The sequence below is a fragment of the Nomascus leucogenys genome, chromosome 2 (genome assembly GCF_006542625.1).
Source record: "Nomascus leucogenys isolate Asia chromosome 2, Asia_NLE_v1, whole genome shotgun sequence".
NCBI classification, from domain to species: Eukaryota; Metazoa; Chordata; class Mammalia; order Primates; family Hylobatidae; genus Nomascus; species Nomascus leucogenys.
The window spans coordinates 32,535,279-32,555,351 of record NC_044382.1 but is presented as its reverse complement, the minus strand read 5'-3'; the positions used below and the strand labels follow the sequence as shown (position 1 = coordinate 32,555,351).

Below are 20,073 nucleotides of genomic sequence, written 5' to 3'. Positions count from 1 at the left end.
AAGGAGGGAAGATAAAGGAAGAGAAAAAAAGATTTTTTCTTTTTTTTTTTTTTTTTTTGAGACAGAGTCTCACTCTGTCACCCAGGCTGGAGTGCAGTGGTGCAATCTCAGCTCACTGCAAGCTCCGCCTCCCGGGTTCACGCCATTCTCCTGCCTCAGCCTCCCAAGCAGCTGGGACTACAGGCACCCACCACCACGCCCGGCTAATTTCTTTTGTATTATTACTAGAAATGGGGTTTCACCGTGTTAGCCAGGATAGTCTCAATCTCCTGACCTCGTGATCCACCTGCCTCAGCCTCCGAGTGCTGGGATTACATGCGTGAGCCACCACACCAGGCAGATTTTTTTCTTTCTAAAGAGACAGGGTGTCACTTTGTCACCCAGGCTGGAGTGCAGTAGCACGATCATAACTCATTGCCGCCTCGAATTCCTAGGTTCAAGTAATCCTCCTGCTTCAGCCTCCTAAGAGGCTAGGATTACAGGCCCATGCCATCACACTTGGCTAATTTTTAGATTTTTTGTAGAGACAGGATTTTGCAATCTTGCCCAGGTGGGTCTTGAACTCCTGGGCTCAAGTGATCCTCCCCATTCAGCCTCCCAAAGTACTGAGATTACAGGCATGAGCCACCATGACTGGCCAATAAAAAGATTTCTATGAACCAAAGTAGAAAACTGTCCAGGCTGCCGGGCGCGGTGGCTCACGCTTGTAATCCCAGCACTTTGGGAGGCCGAGGCGGGCCGATCACAAGGTCAGGAGATCGAGACCACGGTGAAACCTCGTCTCTACTAAAAATACAAAAAAATTAGCTGGGCGTGGTGGCGGGCGCCTGTAGTCCCAGCTACTCGGAGAGGCTGAGGCAGGAGAATTGCTTGAACCCGGGAGGCGGAGCTTGCAGTGAGCCGAGATTGCGCCACTGCACTCCAGCCTGGGCCACAGAGCGAGACTCCATCTCAAAAAAAAAAAAAAAGAAAAGAAAACTGTCCAGGCTATGTTGTAAACTAAAAAAGCAAGATGGAAAATAATTATAATATATATATAGTAAATTATCTATATAAATATGATGTAAAATAATATATATAATGCTACTTCTTATATAAGAAAGGAGAAACTAAAGTATAAATATTCACTTATTTTTAGAAAAAGAAACACAGGAAAGATACTCCAGAAACCAATGACAATGTTTAGCTATAAAGTAAGTAGGAATGTGGTGCCAAAGAGTAAGAATTTTCTTGGTTTTGACTTTTGAACTTTTTTTTAAAGGGATGGGGTTTTACCCTGTCACTCAGGCTGGAGTGCAGTGGCATGATCACAGCTCACTGCAGTCTTGAACTCCTAGGCTCAAGTGATCCGCCTGCCTCAGCCTCCCAAGTAACTGGGACTACGGGTATGAACCACTACAACTGGCTAATTTGAAAAAAAAAAATTTTTTTTTTAGAGATAGGTCTCACTATATTGCCCAGGCTGGTCTTGAACTCTCCCACCCCAGCCTCCCAAGGGGCTGGGATTACAAGCACAAGCCACCACATCTGGCTGAATCATGTATTTTTACTTATTCAAAAATCCAATAAAAAGAAAAAGCAAACCATAAAACTGAATATAAAGAGAAATGAATGGCTTTAATTCTATATCAAAAGCACATACAAGAAAGAATCCAAGAAACATTTCTTGATTAAAGAAAAAAACCAGCCAGGCATGGTGGTGCATGCCTGTAGTTCCAGCTACTTGGGAAGCTGAGGCAGGAGGATCACTTAAGCCCAGGAGATCAAGGCTGCAGTGAGCTCTGATTGCATCACTAAACTCTAGCCTGGACCACAGAGTGAGACTCTGTCGTCAAAAAAAAAAAAAAAGCAAGCAACCACATACCAAAAAAGAATTCAGGAAATATTTAAATAGTGCTCTGACTATATCCCTTAGAGAGATACGTTCTAAGGACACAAAGAATTGCAAAACAAACAAACAAACAAAACCAAATACTGTACTTATTTATTGCTAACAGAATTGGATTGGCAATTCTGAAATTTTTAATAGACTAAATGAATAAATATATTGAGGTTCTTGAGAACCAGAGTTCTTACTGTGTGAGAAGGGAAATACAATTGTAAAGGGGAAAAGATGAGAGAGAATTCAGTGGTATTAGATAAAATTATGATTTTAAAAAACACTACTGTATGCATTTCTTAGCTCTGTCTATTGGAAGGGCCTAAAAAACAATGTCCTTAGTAGCGCCTGGATCTTGGTTTCTTAATAACAATTTCCATTAAAATGAAGCAAGGCTCTCTGGAGAAAAGACTGATTTCTAGTTCTGAAACAGAAAACACAAGGCAAGTTGGGAACTTCTTATGCCATTATACAAAGAAATGTCCCAAAATTAATGCGGAGTTATAAAAAGGACAAATATTGTACTGAAGCCAGCTTGAATGGGGCTTCCACTGGTTAACTTAGAATTTGAGCATTCAAAGAATAATGATGGTAATAGATTACAGCACATATGAAAAAAAGAAATCCATCAGTCCACAGTGATTTTAAAAGAATGATGAAAGAAAAACACTGGGGCCCGACACCGTGGTTCATGCCTATAATCCCAGCACTTTGGGAGGCTCAGGCAGGCGGATCACTTGAGCTCAGGAGTTCAAGATCAGCCTGGGCAATATGGTGAAACCCCATCTCTACGAAAAATGCAAAAAACTTAGCCAGGCGCGGTGGCACACACCTGTGGTCCCAGCTACTAGGAAGGCTGAGGAGGGAGGATGGCTTGAACCTAGAAGGCAGAGGTTGCAATGAGCTGAGATTGCACCACTGCACTCCAGCCTGGGCAACAGAGCCAGAACCTGTCTCAAAAAAAAAAAAAAAAAAAGGAAGAAAAAGAAAAGAAAAAAAAATTGGCAGCAAAAAGAAAACATCTTCTTCACAAAAGAATGATATTTAATAAATGTAGAAGAAATAATAATTTTATCATTTTTAAGAACTCACCATATTACCACCATCAATGCAATAACTGACAGCTTATCCATGAATGCAACCGCTTCGCGAAAGTTAGCTGATAAACAAATGTCTTAGTCCCTTCAGGCTGCTCTAACAATATATCTTAAATTGGGTAATTTATAAACACCAGAAATATATTGCTAGTTTTGGAGGCTAGGAAGTCCAAGAGGACGGCACCAGCATATTCAACTTCTGGTGAGGGCCCATTCCTCATAGCTGGTGCCTTCTATGTGTCCTCACATGGCATAAAGGCAACAGGACTCCTTCAAGCCTCTTTTATAAGAGCACTAATCCCATTCATGAAGAAGCCACCCTCATGACCTAATCACCTCCTACAGGCCCCACCTCTTAATACCAACACCGTGAAGATTAAGTTTCAACATATAAATTCTGGGGGGACATGAACATTCAGATCATAACAGCAGTATATTCATATAAGCCTCAAAATATCAGCTCACAGCCCACTTACTTACAAAAAGGAAGAGTAGCTTTTCAACTGAGAAATATGATGCTAATCAAACTTAGCATCACTAATAATGGAACAAATCCACAATATATTAATCCTGACATGATGCAGTGGGATGCAGTGGGAAATATCACCTATGTAGTAATCTGATTACAACCATGAGAAAATACAGAAATCCAGATTGTAAGCATCGTGCTAACGACCAGCTTGATGTCTTCAAAGATGTTACTGTCATGAAAGATCCAAAAAAGAACAGGGAAACTACCCTAGTTTAAAGCAGATTAACAGACATAATCACAAAATGTAATACTTGATCTTTGATTGAATCCTGAGGGTTTTTCAAAGAACACATTATTGATGAGACATTGGGGAAGTTTTATTAGAAAAGCTTATGACCTAATATTATTGTATCATGTTAAATTTCTTGGGCATAATAACAACACTGTGATTATATAGGAGAATGTCCAAGTTCCTAGGAGTTGCGTGATAACCTATGGGAAGATGAAGTGTCATGGTGTCTGTAACTTACTGTCAAACGGTTCTGAATTTTTAAAAAGTATTTCCTAAATACAATGTGTTATCCTGGATAGGATCCCACAATAGTAAAAAAAAAACATTAGTAGAAAAATTGGTGAAATCCAAACAAACTATACAATTTAATTAATCATAATGTACTCATGTTAATTACTTAGTTTTAACAACTAAACCAAGGTTAAGTAAGATGTTAACAGGAGAAACTGGGTAAAAGATATACAGGATCTCCCCATATTAAAGATGCAACTTTTATGTAAGTCCAAAACTATTCCAAAATTAAAAGTTTATTTTAAAAATAGATACTAGAGATAAAGTAAACGTGACACAATATTCACAATTGGTAAATCTGGGTGACAAGCGCATGGATGTTTACTGGCCAATTCTTTCCACTTTTCTGTAGGCTTAAAATTTGTCAAAATGAAGTGTTAAAAGAAAATAAAACTACTGAAGGTTAAAAGTAAAGGAATGGAAAAGATAGTCTGCATGGACGTTAACCAAAAGATAGCTGGTGTTACTATATTGTTAGGCAAAGTGGCCTTTAGGCAAAAAATAAATTAATTAAAAATTAAGAGAAATGGCTGGGTGCAGTGGCTCACGCCTATAATCCCAGCACCTTGGGAGGCCAAGGCAGGTGGATCACGAGGTCAGGAGTTCGAGACCAGCCTGGCCAAAATGGTGAAACCGTCTCTACTAAAAATACAAAAATTAGCCGGGCGTGGTGGCATGCACCTGTAATCCCAGCTACTCGGGAGGCTGAGGCAGGAGAATCGCTTGAACCTGGGAGGCAGAGGTTGCAATGAGCCGAGATCGTGCCACTGTACTCCAGCCTGGGCAAAAAAGAAACACTTTCTAACTAGAAAAAGTTCAACTTACCAGAAGGAATACAATCTGAATTTATATGTACCTAACAAAACAGCCTCAAAATACATAAAACAAAAACCGTCAGAATTATAACAAGATACAGGTAAATTTCATCGTCATGAGAGATTTTGGTATACCTCTCAAAAACAGAAAGAGAGAAAACAGTAAGGATATAGGTTTGAACAATTCAATCCACAACTCACATAATGGACACATACAGAACTTTTGCATTTACAGAATACACATTTTTTTCAAGCTCAAATGCAACATTTATAAAACTGACATATACTGGGCCAGAAAGCTTATCTCTAGTGACCAGAGGAGGCAAAAGGCAGACCTCTGTGGTGCTGGCACTCTGCCATTCTTCAACTGTTTGGTGACTGTGCAGGTGTTTGCTTTATTAATAAATTCTTTTTTTGGAGGTGGGGAGAGAAAGGGAGTTCATTTTTTGTGTATGTATATTATATATTTTTGCTCACTTTTTGTGTATGTGCATTATATTTCAAAACTTAAAAAGAGTTAAAATCCTCTAGGAAGGCACTAACATACAAAGTTATATATAATAACATTATTATTATATACCCAATTATATTATTGTTAATAATAGAATAAGTCCAGTGTAGCCTGTTTTTCCTTCAGCATTTAAACTAACTGCTGCTTCTTCTGTTGAGTACCAGATGAAGTAATGGGCTTATGCTCAGACAACTCCTTATACAAAACATTTGTATCTCTACACATAAGAAGCATATTCAGCACAGCAAGAAGCTTATTCTAAGAGAGACACACAGAAATCGAGACTGAAAAAACAAAGGATCCATGAATCTCAACTCACTCTTAATCCAAAACAGTACAGGTTCATAAGATGAACACAATCACATTATTATTTTCCTTTCTCTCTCTCTTTTTTTTTTTTCTGGCCAAGCACACAGAGTTTAATTTTCCTAAGTTAAACACAGGTAGGTTTGTGTTTAGGCAACAGAAAGCATTACTTAATTTCAGAAATAATTAAGGCTTTGCAGATCAGAGAGGACGGCAAAAGAATCTAGAGGAGTGCAAAGAAAGAATCAGTTGCCCCAAAGGAACCAATGCAAAGGACATGATTACAGACTACAGTAATCTGAAGCCAATACACCTTGGTATCTATCATCTTCTTCAACGGTAACATTCACTAAAGACTTGCTACTTGCCAGGCACTGTGTTATGATTTTCCTAGATGAGTTCATCTAAACATCTCACAATAAGCCTACAAGGTACCAGTATTAGTTCCATTTTATAGATGAAGAACTGCAGCTCCGAATAATTGGCCAACAGCACCCTAGTAGCAAAAAGAACTGGAAATCTAACCTAGCTAGTCTGATTTCAGAGCATGCACTCTTACCCCACTATGCTATAGTGCCTGTCCCTAGTAGATAAGTGATTATTTGCACTTGATGATTTCTAAGGATTTTCAGTTCTAACATCCTATGATTTGCTTCAATAAATCTGTGATAAACCATACGACTAGGCCTAGTGGTCCCTAATTGCGGAGAGCAAAATAAGGAAATTCAATAAACTCTATTTACATAACCTCAGTTAGAATTCAGGTTCCTCTGGGTTATAAAAATTGTTCTTTCTCCATATTAAACCCATCAAAATTAGAAATGTTTCTCCTGTTAGTGAATGCCTTACATTTTTTCCTCATATGAAGACAGTTGGCGCAGACATTAAGACATTCCATCAAGAATAAAAGAATAAATCTGTAATACAGTCAGCATGACCTCTATTTTATTGATTGATTGATTGATTGAGACAGAGTTTCACTCTTGTTGCCTAGGCTGGAGCGCAATGGCACAGTCTCAGCTCACTGCAACCTCGGTCTCCCAGGTTCAAGCGATTCTCCTGCCTCAGCCTCCCAAGTAGCTGGGATTACAGGTGCCCGCCACCATGCCAAGCTAATTTTTGTATTTTTAGTAGAGACGGGGTTTCACCATGTTGGTCAGGCTGGTCTCAAACTCCTGACCTCAGGTGACCACCCACCTTGGCCTCCCAAAGTGCTGGGATTATAGGCATGAGCCACCACACCTGACCAGCATGACCTTTAAACACAATTGGACTCAAGACAAATTTAGTAAATGCAGATTTCTCGGGGGGGAGGGGGGGAATCTTCTTTTAAAATGCCCACATTTAGTGTAGGTGAAATACACTGCTTATAAACTATTGATATTAGCCTTGAAGAAGTCATTATTGGTTCTTAGTTGAATATATTAAAGCTTTAAAAAGTCTTATAAAATGCAGGACCTATTTGTTCTTTATACAAAATACTTAGTAATTGAAGTCAAGTCAAAATATTCTCATTCGTTCTTTTAAATCATCATGAAGTTCTCTTCATTTAAAAAAAAAAAAGCTGCTAATTTACTATTTTTCTTTTTTAAAAAAAATACAGCTAACTCCATAAATGAATATACTATAAAAAGCTGTTAGGTACACATCAGTCTTCATAAAAGTATAAAGTATAAAATACACCTCAGAAAAGAAGCATACTGACACTTTTATGTTCATCTTAAAAACTAGAAACTTCTAGGAAATAGCAACAATTTGTTTTTTAAAAAGAGTTTGGCAAAAACCATTTCTCTTAGACACCCGAAGAAGGGGAAAAAAAATTTATTAGGTCCAGGAATCAAAGATGAATTGATAAAATTATGATTACATGCAGAATTGTATGGTTAGAAATGAAGTCAATCTATTTAGGTCCAGCCTGAGGTTCTGATAGCCAATCAGTAGACACAATCAGAGTAGTAGCATTCCTAAGAAACCAGGATAAATCTCCAATGTGCGCGAGTTTAATGAACCAGATAGATTATTGTATCGCCAATATCCACCCTTATCCCATTCTCAGTCAGATCAATTTTCTTGCTCATGAGGTCCACATTGAAAACAGCATGCTCAGAAATGGGGGTCTTCTCGATGTGCTCTTTTCCCAGGACAGGAACTCGTCGAGGCCCCAACAGTGGATCATCAAATCTCATCAGTTTCACTTTGGAAAGGTCTACAACAAAATAAATTATCAATATAAGCATTTAATTACAGTCACTCAAACCCTGGAAGCAGTCTGAGAACTCACGTTTTAAACATGCTGGTTGTTATATCTAAACAAAAATATTTTCTTCAGATTATTAAATAAAAGCCACGCTGGGTGCGGTGGCTCACACCCGTAATCCCAGCACTTTGGAAGGCTGTGGTGGGTGAATCACTTGAGGACAGGAGTTCGAGACTAGCCTGACCAACATGGCGAAACGCCAGCTCCACTAAAAACACAAAAAAATTAGCTGGGCCTGGTGGTGGGCGCCTGTGATCCCAGCTACTCAGGAGGCTGAGACAGGAAAATCGCTTGAACCTGGAAGGCAGAGGTTGCAGTGAGCCAAGATCGCACCATTGCACGACAGCCTGGGCAACAAAGTGAGACTCTATCTCAAAAAAAAAAAAACAAACAAAAAAAGCAGTGGCCGGGCATGGTGGCTCATGCCTTTAATCCCAGCACTTTGGGAGGCTGAGGTGGGCAGATCACGAGGTCAGGAGATAGAGACCATCCTAGCCAACATGGTGAAACCCCGTTTCTACTAAAATACAAAAAATTAGCTGGGCACGGTGGTGCATGCCTGTAGTCCCAGCTAGTCGGGAGGCTGAGGCAGTGGAATCGCTTGAACCCAGGAGGCAGAGGTTGCAGTGAGCCAAGATTGCGCCACTGCACTCCAGCCTGGCGACAGAGCAAAATTCTGTTGCAAAAAAAAAAATCTCAGGAGCAAAGCTAAAATATAGCAAATCTTCATCCCCTTTCAGCTTTTACCCAGATCAAAGTGTCAGCGATTCTGACATCTCCTGGAATTATAAACTAAGAGAGAGAAAGAATTGTGTGTATTTTTTAGCATTATCCTATATGGTCTCTCAAATCATTTTTATATGCTTCAATTAACCATTGTACAGAATATCGAAAAATCTAAAACTTATCCCTTAAGCTCCCTGGACTACACTAAACCTGCAAGAATTGTAGCTTTTCTCAGAGATACTTTTGGATAAATAATGACTACTCTAAGAAATGGCATTACCAGTTTCTCATTTGCTCCAAAGATGAAAGTATTTGTATTAACAAGTTGATGAGACAAGGAGAGCGGGGACAAGGCAGAGAAAGGACAGAAATTTAAGCTTTCAGAATTTTAAGCTTTAGGATGAGCTCTAATACCCACCCTGCTTGAGATTTTCCTAATCTGCCCTTATGCAAGCTAAAAAAATAGCACCTGACAAAAAAAAAAAAAAAAAGCACCTGTCCCTTTATAATTCAACAATCCTGCCAACAACTGAGCCCAAAAGAAGTATATTTATTTCAGCAATTCTGAGACTTCCCAACATCAAATGGTTTTATTTCATACGGCAGAAAAACACCAGAAATGACTACAAATGCTGATTCTGGGTTTATATCTCATTCTAAGTGTAGCATGGCTAGTTATGCTTAACCTGATCCATAGAAATAGAAGATATTTTCTGAATTACTTCCCACCTCTTTCTGAAACACACCTGAGTTACACTCCCTCATGTTGACTTGAGAGTACAAAGCTTAGCATAAGAGGGATAAGAGATAAAAGAAGACGTTAATGCAGCTGGCGGCTATGCCAAGAATACAAGTTATCCATGCATTCTGTTCTCTTTGGGAAACAAAGACCGAAGGACTGCAAGTTTAGAGAAGGGGCTTATAGAACAATTACCTGCGACTACCACAAAAGCAAACCCTGTCTAAGAGTCTTTGGAGAGTTTTTGTAGGGAACATACAATCTATTCCCAGACACAGTACAAGCCCTGAAAATTAAAATGGGAAGAGAGCAGGCGCAATCTTCATGACAGCCACGATCTTATTTTGGGGAAGAATACAATTAATTTTAACAGCTATTGCAATTCAACTTACACATCAGTGGTACCAAATATTTTGCTATAGATGCAGTGACAAGTTCTGCCAGCAGATTTTATGCATAATGCCTTTTACTGCGGATCTGCCTCTGCCTCTCTCTCTCATACACACACGCTCTTTCTCTCTGTCTAAAACAGACCTCCCTCATCATTCCAAGCAATTCTGAATCAAACTAGTTCAAAGAAACCTTAATACTCAATCAGGCTTCTAAGTGACAAAACATATTTGCTTTGATGTTTCACCATGTAGTTCATTACTGTCCATAGATTCGTAGAGCTTTCTTAGTGGTTTAACTGTCTTTTATCCCAGACTTCTCTTATCATTGAAACTGTTGAAATTTAAGTCTGCAACTACATAAGATTTAAGGCTCTTAGAGAAAAGATGAGAGATTGTAAGTCCCTAGGGACCGATAATGAGAAATGAAGGCTTTCACTTCCAAGTTATTAGTTCATATATGGCATGGGTTGTGAGTGATTCAAATTCATTATCATCAAATAGTTTACTCAGTGGCCTTTGTGGAATGAAATGATAGTTTTAGTTCAGTTCCTCCCAGACCCAGATCATAATTACCCACAGTACAACTGGCACTAATTGGACAATTTGCTGTCTATTGCAGCAAACAGACCAATAACTACGTTACTGAATTTAACACCTCTTCCATCTCATATATTCAATATACTCAGGCCTTTTAGATATCAAGGCATCCCGAGGGCTTTTGGTAAAGTATCAAGGTTAGATCTCCTCTGCAGATACTTATAGGAATAGCAATTTCAAACTCTCTCTAATGTTTCTATTTTCTAAAATTTACAACAGCTACTAACATCAAACTTAAGACACTTTAGATAATATTTTTCACAGCTAGCATGACAAAGGAGATAAGAATTATGCCAAAGGCTCTATGAGAAAAGACAAGAAATAGGAAATACATTTCAGTACAATTCTGCAGAACCTAGTCAGTGCTATATTTGAGTACATTTAAAACAGAGGTAGATTTAACATAATATAATACAATTTTCAATATAGAAATACATCCTTTCATGTGCTATAACATCATAATAATCCTATCCAGGCAGGGCTGGTGTCTCATGCCTGTGATCCCAGCACTTTGGGAGGCCGAGACAGGCAGATCACTTGAGGCCAGGAGCTCAAGACTAGCCTGGCCAAGTTGGCAAAGCCCTGTCTCTACTAAAAATAGAAAAATTAGCCAGGTGTGGTGGCTCATGCCTGTAATCTCAGCTACTCAGGAGGCTGAGGCATGAGAATTGCTTGTATCTAGGAGATGGAGGTTGCAGTGAGCTGAGATTGTGGCACTGCACTCCAGCCTGGTTGACAGAGGGAGACTCTATCTCAAAATAATAAATATAATCCTATCCAGTGGGTCCACACAAATATTTATTTTCTTTAAAAGCCACTATCATGCTCTTTCTGCTTCTTGTGACCTATAAGTTCTGAGGATGAAGCTATCATTCCATGGTACCTAGTTCACTGAGAGGACATAATAAATGCATATAACAACATGATGAAACTTGAAGATATTTTGCTAAGTGAAATAAGCTAGACACAAAAGGAAAAACGTTGTGTGATTCCAATTATATGAGGTACTGAGAACAGTCAAATACATAGAGGTAGGAAGTAGAACAGTGTGGTGCAAATGTAAATTTGTATAGCCACTATAAAAAACAGTATGGAGGTTCCTCAAAGTATTAAAAATAGAACTACAATATGATCGAGCAATCCCACTACTGGACATATATCCAGTAAGAAATGAAGAAATGAAATCAGTATGTTGAAGAGATATCTGTACTCCCATGTTTATTGCAGCACTATTCACAATAGCCAAGATATGCAATCAACCTAAGTGTCCATCAACGGATGAATGAAAAGAGAAAATGTGGTATACAATGAAATATTATACAGACATAAAAAAAGAATGAAGTCCTGTCATTTGTGACAACATGGATGAGGCTGGAAGACGTTATATTAAGTGAAATAAGACAGGCACAGAATGACAAATATCACATGATCTCACTCACATGTGGAATCTAAAAAAGTTGATCTCATTGAAGTAGAGAGTAGAATCACGGTTATCAGAGGCTGGGAAGGATGGAAGAGACGGAACTGGAAGGAGGTTGGTCAACAGGTACAAAGTTATAATTAAATGGGAGGAATAAGTCATACTGTTCCATTACACAGTAGATGACTACAGTTCATAATAATATATGCTACATTTCAAAATAGCTGTAAGAGGAGCTGTTTGAATGTTCTCACCACAAAGAAATGATAAATGTTTGAGGTGACGGATATGTTCATTATCCTAATTTGATAATTACACATTGTAAATATGTACCAAATCTCACACTGTACTCATAAATATGTATATTTATGTGTCAAAAATAAAACTTCAAAGAAAAAAAAGAAAGTAGAGCAGTGATCACCAGGGACTAGAGGGAAGGACAATGGGAGTTATTATTTAATGGGTATAGGGTTTCAATTTGGGATGATGACAAAGTTGTAGAGATGGATGGTGCTGATGGTTTCACAACAATGTGAATGTATTCAAGCCTCCTGAACTGTACACATAAAAATGACTAAAATAGTAAATGTTATGTTAGGTATATTTTACCACAATTAAAAAACACGTCTATAAACAACAACATCCCTAACCCTAGTATACTGTTGCTGCTGATGCTCTGTACACAGGGAAACAAAAGCAACTGGTATTTCCCTCCTAGTATACCCTTTCCCCTTACCTTTATGGGTAAAATGTTCAAGGCCCCATCCAAACAGTATTTTCTCCATAAATTAGTCCCTGATCGCTGCAAGTGGAAATAATCTCTCGTTCCTCTGTGCTACACATTTTACCTGTACCTTTCTTACTATACTCAGCAATTTCTCCTTACATTATCATACACTTCAATAGCTTAGTTCCCTACTCCTTTACTAGATGCAGCTCCTAATGAACAGCACTCTGCGGACTCCCCAAAGCCCCAGTACATACAAAGGAGTCTCTACATACACAGTTGTCTCTACAAACACTACATATAGTAGTGTCTCAATAAGTGTCCACAGAAGGGAAACAACTTCAAGAGAACACAAAATAAATGACAGAATGAATTCCAAAGAGCTATTTCAAGTCTCCTATTTTAATTCATGTTACTACCCTAATATAGTTCCATAAATCAGGTTATTGTTAGGGATTTACAAATCTTTTTAGAAAATTTTTGTAGTGATCCAAAGTGGCCAATCAACTTTTGATTGCTATCAAAAAGAAAAAAGACAGATAATACAAAATAGAGAATCACAACATTAATTTGTTTTCATAGCTCAGAAGAAAAATAAGAGAGACACACTATCTCCCTTCACACTCTGCTCACCATAGGACCTGGCTGGATGATGAAAAGAAAAGCCATAAATTATTACATTGAATCTAATCACAAAAGATGCAGACTTATTCTTGATAATAAGTTAAGATTACTGACATATTTTACCTGGAGGCACATTGTTTAGAAGAAAGAATATGAGCTTTGGAGTCAAACAGACCTGTTTGAATTCCAGATCTAGAGTTTACTAGCTAAACAAACTTTGCAGGTTACTTAGCCTTTTTAGCCTCCAGTTCACCATCTACAAAAGGGAAATAATAAGAATACCCTCTACATTATAGAATTGTAAAAGGATTAAATGGTTAATACATGGAAGACACACAATAACTTTTACTCTGTTTCTCTTCCTTCTCAAGGAACAGACCTGCTGGACAGGTTAGTTTAGAATATTAAGGGTATGTGTTCCTTGATTCTGAATATCTCTGAGAGACAGAAATCACTCATTACAATTTTAGAGCTAGAAAGAAAGATGGAAAACTATCTAATCCCTCTATAGTCCTCACATTAGTAAACGAAAAATCAGTTTTGACCTTAAGTGACATGGCAAAGCCACTAAGCTACCTAGCCACAGAGTCCCAAAAAGAATAGTTTTCTTGATTCTGAACCCAATACTTTTTCTATAATAATACACAGCTGTCCATAAGCAAGCCGGTTTCTTTTCTTTTTCCTTTCTGCTTAGAACTCACCAAATCTACAAGCTACTGACAAATAGGAGTTTTGGGGAACAACTTACCTTTAATTCCTCGGTTCATTTTCATTAAACGCCTGATTATGGAATCACAGTTATCTCCTTGCCTGATTTCAATTTTGGTTGAGAAGTGGCCATTGGATGGCTGGGGATTCACTAGAGAAATGGACACACCAGGCTAGGAAAACAACAAGAAAATGATTGTTTAACTTGAATACTGCTGAGGGAGGAGGAATCTCTGCTACGTTTTCAATGTCCAATGAAAGACGCATCTAATTCTGGTATTTTAAAATCATGACTAAGGAGTACTCAAATATGAAAGAAAAGCTGTACAAGCTCATGCTTATAACTAAATGCCTAGGTAAAGATGACTACAACTACATATATCAACACCAGTGATGGACACTAACAATAACTACATTTTCTCTTCCACAACCACCGTCATTCACTGAATCTCTACTATGTATTAGGCATTGTACTAAGTACTTTATCGACGTTAGTTCTATATCCCTGAAGTAGTTCTTTTGTACCCTTTTTCACAAAAGAGAAGCTGAGAACCAGAAAGATTAAAAATCAGCACAAGGTCACACAGCTAGTAAGTGGCAAGGTCAGGATTAAACATAAATCTATGTTGTACTTATAGAAGCTACATAGTCCAGAACCCTGTTTACTATTTTTAAGTGGAAAAAAGTCAAATGAGTCTTGTGAAAGACTTAAATACATAGTATCTTAATAGAATACTTGAAAATGGCTTGAAATAAATATACTTGTATAAGGAACATTTTCATATACCTATCTCCACGGCTCAAATGACTGAACTATTAAAAGCTACCACATCTTAATGCAATGAGCATATTCCTTACATGATGCTAAATTCGGGAGGTATCCATGATCACGATTTCCTTATTCCTTCAAAATAGGCCTTTTCTGTTTGCTGGGTTTTCAAATGTGGCAAAAGTAAAAAAAACATATCTAAGTCTTCTGCTTATCAAGACAAGGAGGGCAGTTTATAGACTCTCCCAATTGCAGTCCCCTGGACTTTGCCAAATGCTGCCAATCTGAATGGATTCTTTGAGACTAAAAAAACAGAATCTTCGGCCGGGCATGGTGGCTCAAGCCTGTAATCCCAGCACTTTGGGAGGCCGAGGCGGGCGGATCACGAGGTCAGGAGATTGAGACCATCCTGGCTAACACGGTGAAACCCCGTCTCTACTAAAAATACAAAAAATTAATCGGGCGAGGTGGCGGGCGCCTGTAGTCCCAGCTACGCGGGAGGCTGAGGCAGGAGAATGGTGTGAACCCTGGGGGGCGGAGCCTGCAGTGAGCCGAGATTGTGCCACTGCACTCCAGCCTGGGTGAAAGAGCGAGACTCCATCTCAAAAAAAAAAAAAACAAACAAAAAAAAAAACAGAATCTCCTTCCTCAAGGATCTAGATCCATAAATACCATCTGACCCAGCAATCCCATTATTGGGTATATACCCAAAGGATTATAAACCATTCTACTATAAAGACACATGCACACGTATGTTTATTGCAGCATGGGCCACAAGAGCGAAGACTTGCAACCAACCCAAATGCTCATCAATGACAGACTGGATAAAGAAAATGTGGCACATATACAGCATGGAATACTATGCAGCCATAAAAAATGATGAGTTTATGTCCTTTGTAGGGACATGGATAAAGCTGGAAACCATCATTCTCCACAAACTAACACAGGAACAGAAAACCAAACACTGCATGTTCTCACTCACAAGTGGGAGCTGAACAATGAGAACACATGGACATAGGGAGGAGAATATCACACACCAGGGCCTGTCGGGGTGGGGTGGGCAACGGGAGGGACAGCGTTAAGAGAATACCTAACGTAGATGACGGGCAGACGGGTGCAGCAATCCACCATGGCACGTGTATACCTATGTAACAAACCTGCATGTTCTGCACATGTATCCCAGAACTTAAATTTAAAAAAAAAAAACAAAACCAGAATCTCCAAAACCTTTTTGTCTTCACCAATAATGGCCAAAAACTAAGAGATTAAAAAAAGCTATTCCAGCATAACTTAAGATGATGCATCAATCCAGTTTATACTAAAAACAAAACATCCTTGAATAACAATCAAACCAAGACTCATCTGAGGTTTAAAAGCTCCTTTTAACTGTCTAAAAAGGTCCTACATTTCCAGTATTTTTAAATAAAAACCAGATTTTGAAAATCATACTTTTTATTTTTAAGACCCACAAATAACATCTGATAGTTCCTATAACAGTAAAGTGAGGAAAAAGTAAGTATTGCACTGACCAAGGAATTAGGACATTTCAGGTACATCCCCATTTCTAACAATCTATGGGGTCTACAACAGACCAACCACTTAATTTCTCTGGACCTTACTTTGTTCTATTTTTTAAATGTGGGTTTAGATGTAATGATCTCTAGGTCTCTTCTGGTTTTAAAATGCAATGATTCAGTGAGATTCCTTCAACTTACTTCTATTCTAAAAACATTAAGTGGTTTCCCAGGACAGCAGTCTTCCCTGATTTTATCTTCTGCTTCAGAGGCAAACTTGACTTCTATGTGTTCTAGCTAAACAGAGGGGAAAAAATGGAAGTTATTAGTATCACTTAATGTGATTCAAATTAATCATCACCTCATTTCACCAAGAACAAAACTAGGTTCTCCAGTTAACATGAAATGGTCTGTGCAATTTTATTATTTTCCATATAAATATTAAATGAAATCTGTAATCAGTTATTTAACATTCATTTTAGATGTCTCATAGTATTGTTATTTATATAGTCATGTTTATCATTTTCTATAATGAAATCTGGCATCTATCTGCCATATAAAACAAAATGAAAATCAGCATAAGAGGCTTCCACTTAAGACAAATAGAAGTTCAGAAATTTATCATTTGAGAATAAAAGGCGTCCACTTAAATAAATGGAAGAAAAGCTCAGAAATATAGCACAGTGCATATGTCTGAATATAAGATGACCCTAAACACAAGGTGTGTCTGCATGGTCCAAGTAAAAAGATCCAAGAAGTTTCCTGACCTACATGAATATATATGAACATTTAGATATACATAAAATGGATGTCATTTAATGTTTATTAATTTCATTAACTCATTTAAAATAAAATCCTTAATTAGAAACAACTTTCTTCCATCTCTTCACAAAACAATTTTACTTAAATTCCAAACCTACATTTTTTTTACTTGAGTGTCTTCATTATTACTAGGACCACTTTTTGAGTGCTCTAATAGTTTTCTAGAGCACATGACTTTTCCTTTTGCCTAAGTTGTCTGAAACCAGCTTATTTACAATCTATACATAAAGTTGTGACTGGGCACAAAGATTGGATGGGGAGAAAGTCACAGATATGTAAAAGCTATTGGTACTGTTCTACTTCCTGGATTGGGTTGAAAATTCATGGATGTTCATTTTATTATAAATTGGGAGAAAAAAACACACGGCAAGATATGGAACAATCATAATACATCATGAACCAAAGATTATAATTAATCCAATTCTGCAAATCAAAAGGGAGGGGGAAAAAAGGCACCAATTCAGAGTACTCCATAACTTTTATACTCACCCATTTTTCTTCTCTCCAAAAATATTTTTGACTGACATATTTAAGAAAGATACTAAACACAGAAGATGAAATTTACAAAAAGGTTTATTATAAAATAAAAGAGCTGGATTATGGTTTAACTACAGTTAACTAGTTATTACAATCCCTGGCCCTCTTACCTCAAGGGAATTAGTCAGGTAGACTATATTCTCCATAAGCACAGCCTTTTCATCAAATTCTAATTGCAAATCCAGAATACGAGGCCCCATCTTCTCCAGATTTTCCTAATAGCCAAAATGGTATGTGAAAACAAAATCACACTAAGAATATGTTGGAAAACATACTTCCTCCAAAGTAATCATTCTTCTCTCAATTGATAAAATCTTCAGATTTCAGGAGTTAAAGGAAAGGCCTTGGACTCATGATTTCCTTTACCTACATTTGCTTGTTAATGAAATTTACTAGCTCCAAATAATTATCATTTAAAGTATTATAAGATTATGGCAGCACTGAAAAGATGGGAAGGCACAAGGTTTTCAGATTTATAAAATAAATATGGTTTTATGATTGTTTATTTAGACTGACTTAACATGCAAGCCCAAAGAATTCACTTTACAGGGAATCAACCAAATGTATGAAAATATCCCTTTAAGTTACCCAAAAAAAAAAACAAAATTTTAATTTTCTGAGATACCACCTTCTTAAAGCTGTTTCAGAGAATAGTGAATTAATAATATCCAAACAAAAAATCCCCAAAGATATTTCTGCAAAGTTTAAAGAAAAAAAACTCATACTACATGAGTACTCAAACATGGCATGTAAAAAATAATTTCTTATTCTTAATTTTCTTGGATAGTCGATATCTGCTGTGCAAAATAGAATCCTAGAGATCCAAGTACATATGCAAATATAACTACCTAGAACATGTTATACTTAATGAAAATGACCTGACATTATTCCTGCTACTCACTGTTTTAGCTTACTATGCAAGTTCTCTTTCTTTTTCTCATGAAAGTGCTAGAAAGTCATTTTCTTATTCGCAGATTTATTAATCCCTTCCAAAGTTTGCAAAACCACTAATTTGCCTGGCAAATCACCAACATAATTTTAAAAATATATTACCACTCAAACGGTCTGATGCTGGTTCTTCAAATTTAAATGAGATCCTAAAGAAGCCAACTCTTGAATCTAATATCATTTTATACACACACACACACTATACATATATATATATGTGTATATATATATGTGTATATATATGTGTATATATATATGTGTATATATATATACACATATACACGTAACTACTCTTCAAATAGGTTTCCCTGGATTCTCTTAAAACATGTCATCAAAATTAATTGCCTTTGCAACCACCAATGGAATATTTTGTTGGATCCACATGTTGACAGTGATTTGGCATTATGACCAATGACACTAGCCACTGGGGAACCAATGAACTATGAACATACCAGCACTTATATTACAACTTGATTGGTGGAGGTCAACACAGGATTCTAAATTACTTCTGAAACTCAAAATACCCTGAGGATCAAATAATGACTTTGGTCTAAGAGAATTAAAAACCTTTTCCAAGAATACCAATCTATTATACTATTGGAGAAGTTAAGAGGTCTGCTCTCCATCAGGCATCTGCAGCCAAGAAGACACAAGAATTAAAGGACAGTACAAGAATAACCACGATATGCTTAGTAGGCTGAAAGATACTAATTTGCATTTTTAAACAACATTTACTGAGCCTACTTCTTGACTGGTGCTACTTAAGTGTGTTAGGTACACTACTTTATTTACTCCTCACAGCACTCCTAAAAAGTTAGGTTCTACAGTATCCTCATTTTATGGATGAAAAATCCTGTGGCCCAGAAAATTTAAGTGATTTGTCCAAGGTCTCAAAACTAAGGAGTGACCGATACACAGAATTTCAACCAAGATTTTCCTGGCCCCATAGCCTGAGATCTTAAGCAATATAAGGCTTCTTTCGGTTTCTTTTTGTCAAGAAATCCAATAATACATCAGCTATGTATATGAAGAAAACTAAGGGTCTAACCCAATAATTCTCAATGGTAAGAAGTGGAAGGTGGCCGGGTGCGGTGGCTCACGCTTGTAATCCCAGCACTTTGGGAGGCCGAGGCGGGTGGATCGCGAGGTCAGGAGATCGAGACCACGGTGAAACCCCGTCTCTACTAAAAATACAAAAAATTAGCCGGGCGTGGTGGCGGGCGCCTGTAGTCCCAGCTACTCGGAGAGGCTGAGGCAGGAGAATGGCGTGAACCCGGGAGGCGGAGCTTGCAGTGAGCCGAGATCGCGCCACTGCACTCCAGCCTGGGTGACAGAGCGAGACTCCGTCTCAAAAAAAAAAAAAAGAAGTGGAAGGTGATTCTGCCCCCAGCGGACATTTGGCAATGTCTGGAGATATTTTTCATTCTCATAACTAGTGGGAAAGGTACTTCTACTGGCTTCTAATGAGTAGAAGCCAGGGATGCCGTTACACATCTTCCAGTGCACAAGAAAGTGCCCCACAAGAACTATCTAGCCCAAAATACCAACAGAGCTATGCTGAGACACCCTGGTCTGAACACTGTAACCAATGTTTACCCCCCTGTTAAGCTATACCTATACAAATATTGAA

The 20,073-nt window shown here is 37.8% G+C and overlaps 1 protein-coding gene across 2 annotated transcripts in view; it reads right to left on the bottom strand.

The window, feature by feature from the left end:
* Positions 1-7,468: 7,468 nt before the first annotated feature.
* LARS1 (leucyl-tRNA synthetase 1) overlaps positions 7,469-20,073 on the bottom strand; it is a 69,058-nt gene continuing 56,453 nt past the window's right edge. For both annotated transcript variants that reach the window (XM_030827089.1, XM_030827093.1), the window contains exons 29-32: positions 17,606-17,710; positions 16,338-16,433; positions 13,894-14,026; positions 7,469-7,869 (exon numbers count right to left, since the gene is read on the bottom strand). In XM_030827089.1, coding sequence (XP_030682949.1) covers positions 7,664-7,869; positions 13,894-14,026; positions 16,338-16,433; positions 17,606-17,710 — 540 coding nt within the window. In that variant the 3' untranslated portion in view covers positions 7,469-7,663. The remainder of the gene's footprint in view (positions 7,870-13,893; positions 14,027-16,337; positions 16,434-17,605; positions 17,711-20,073) is intronic.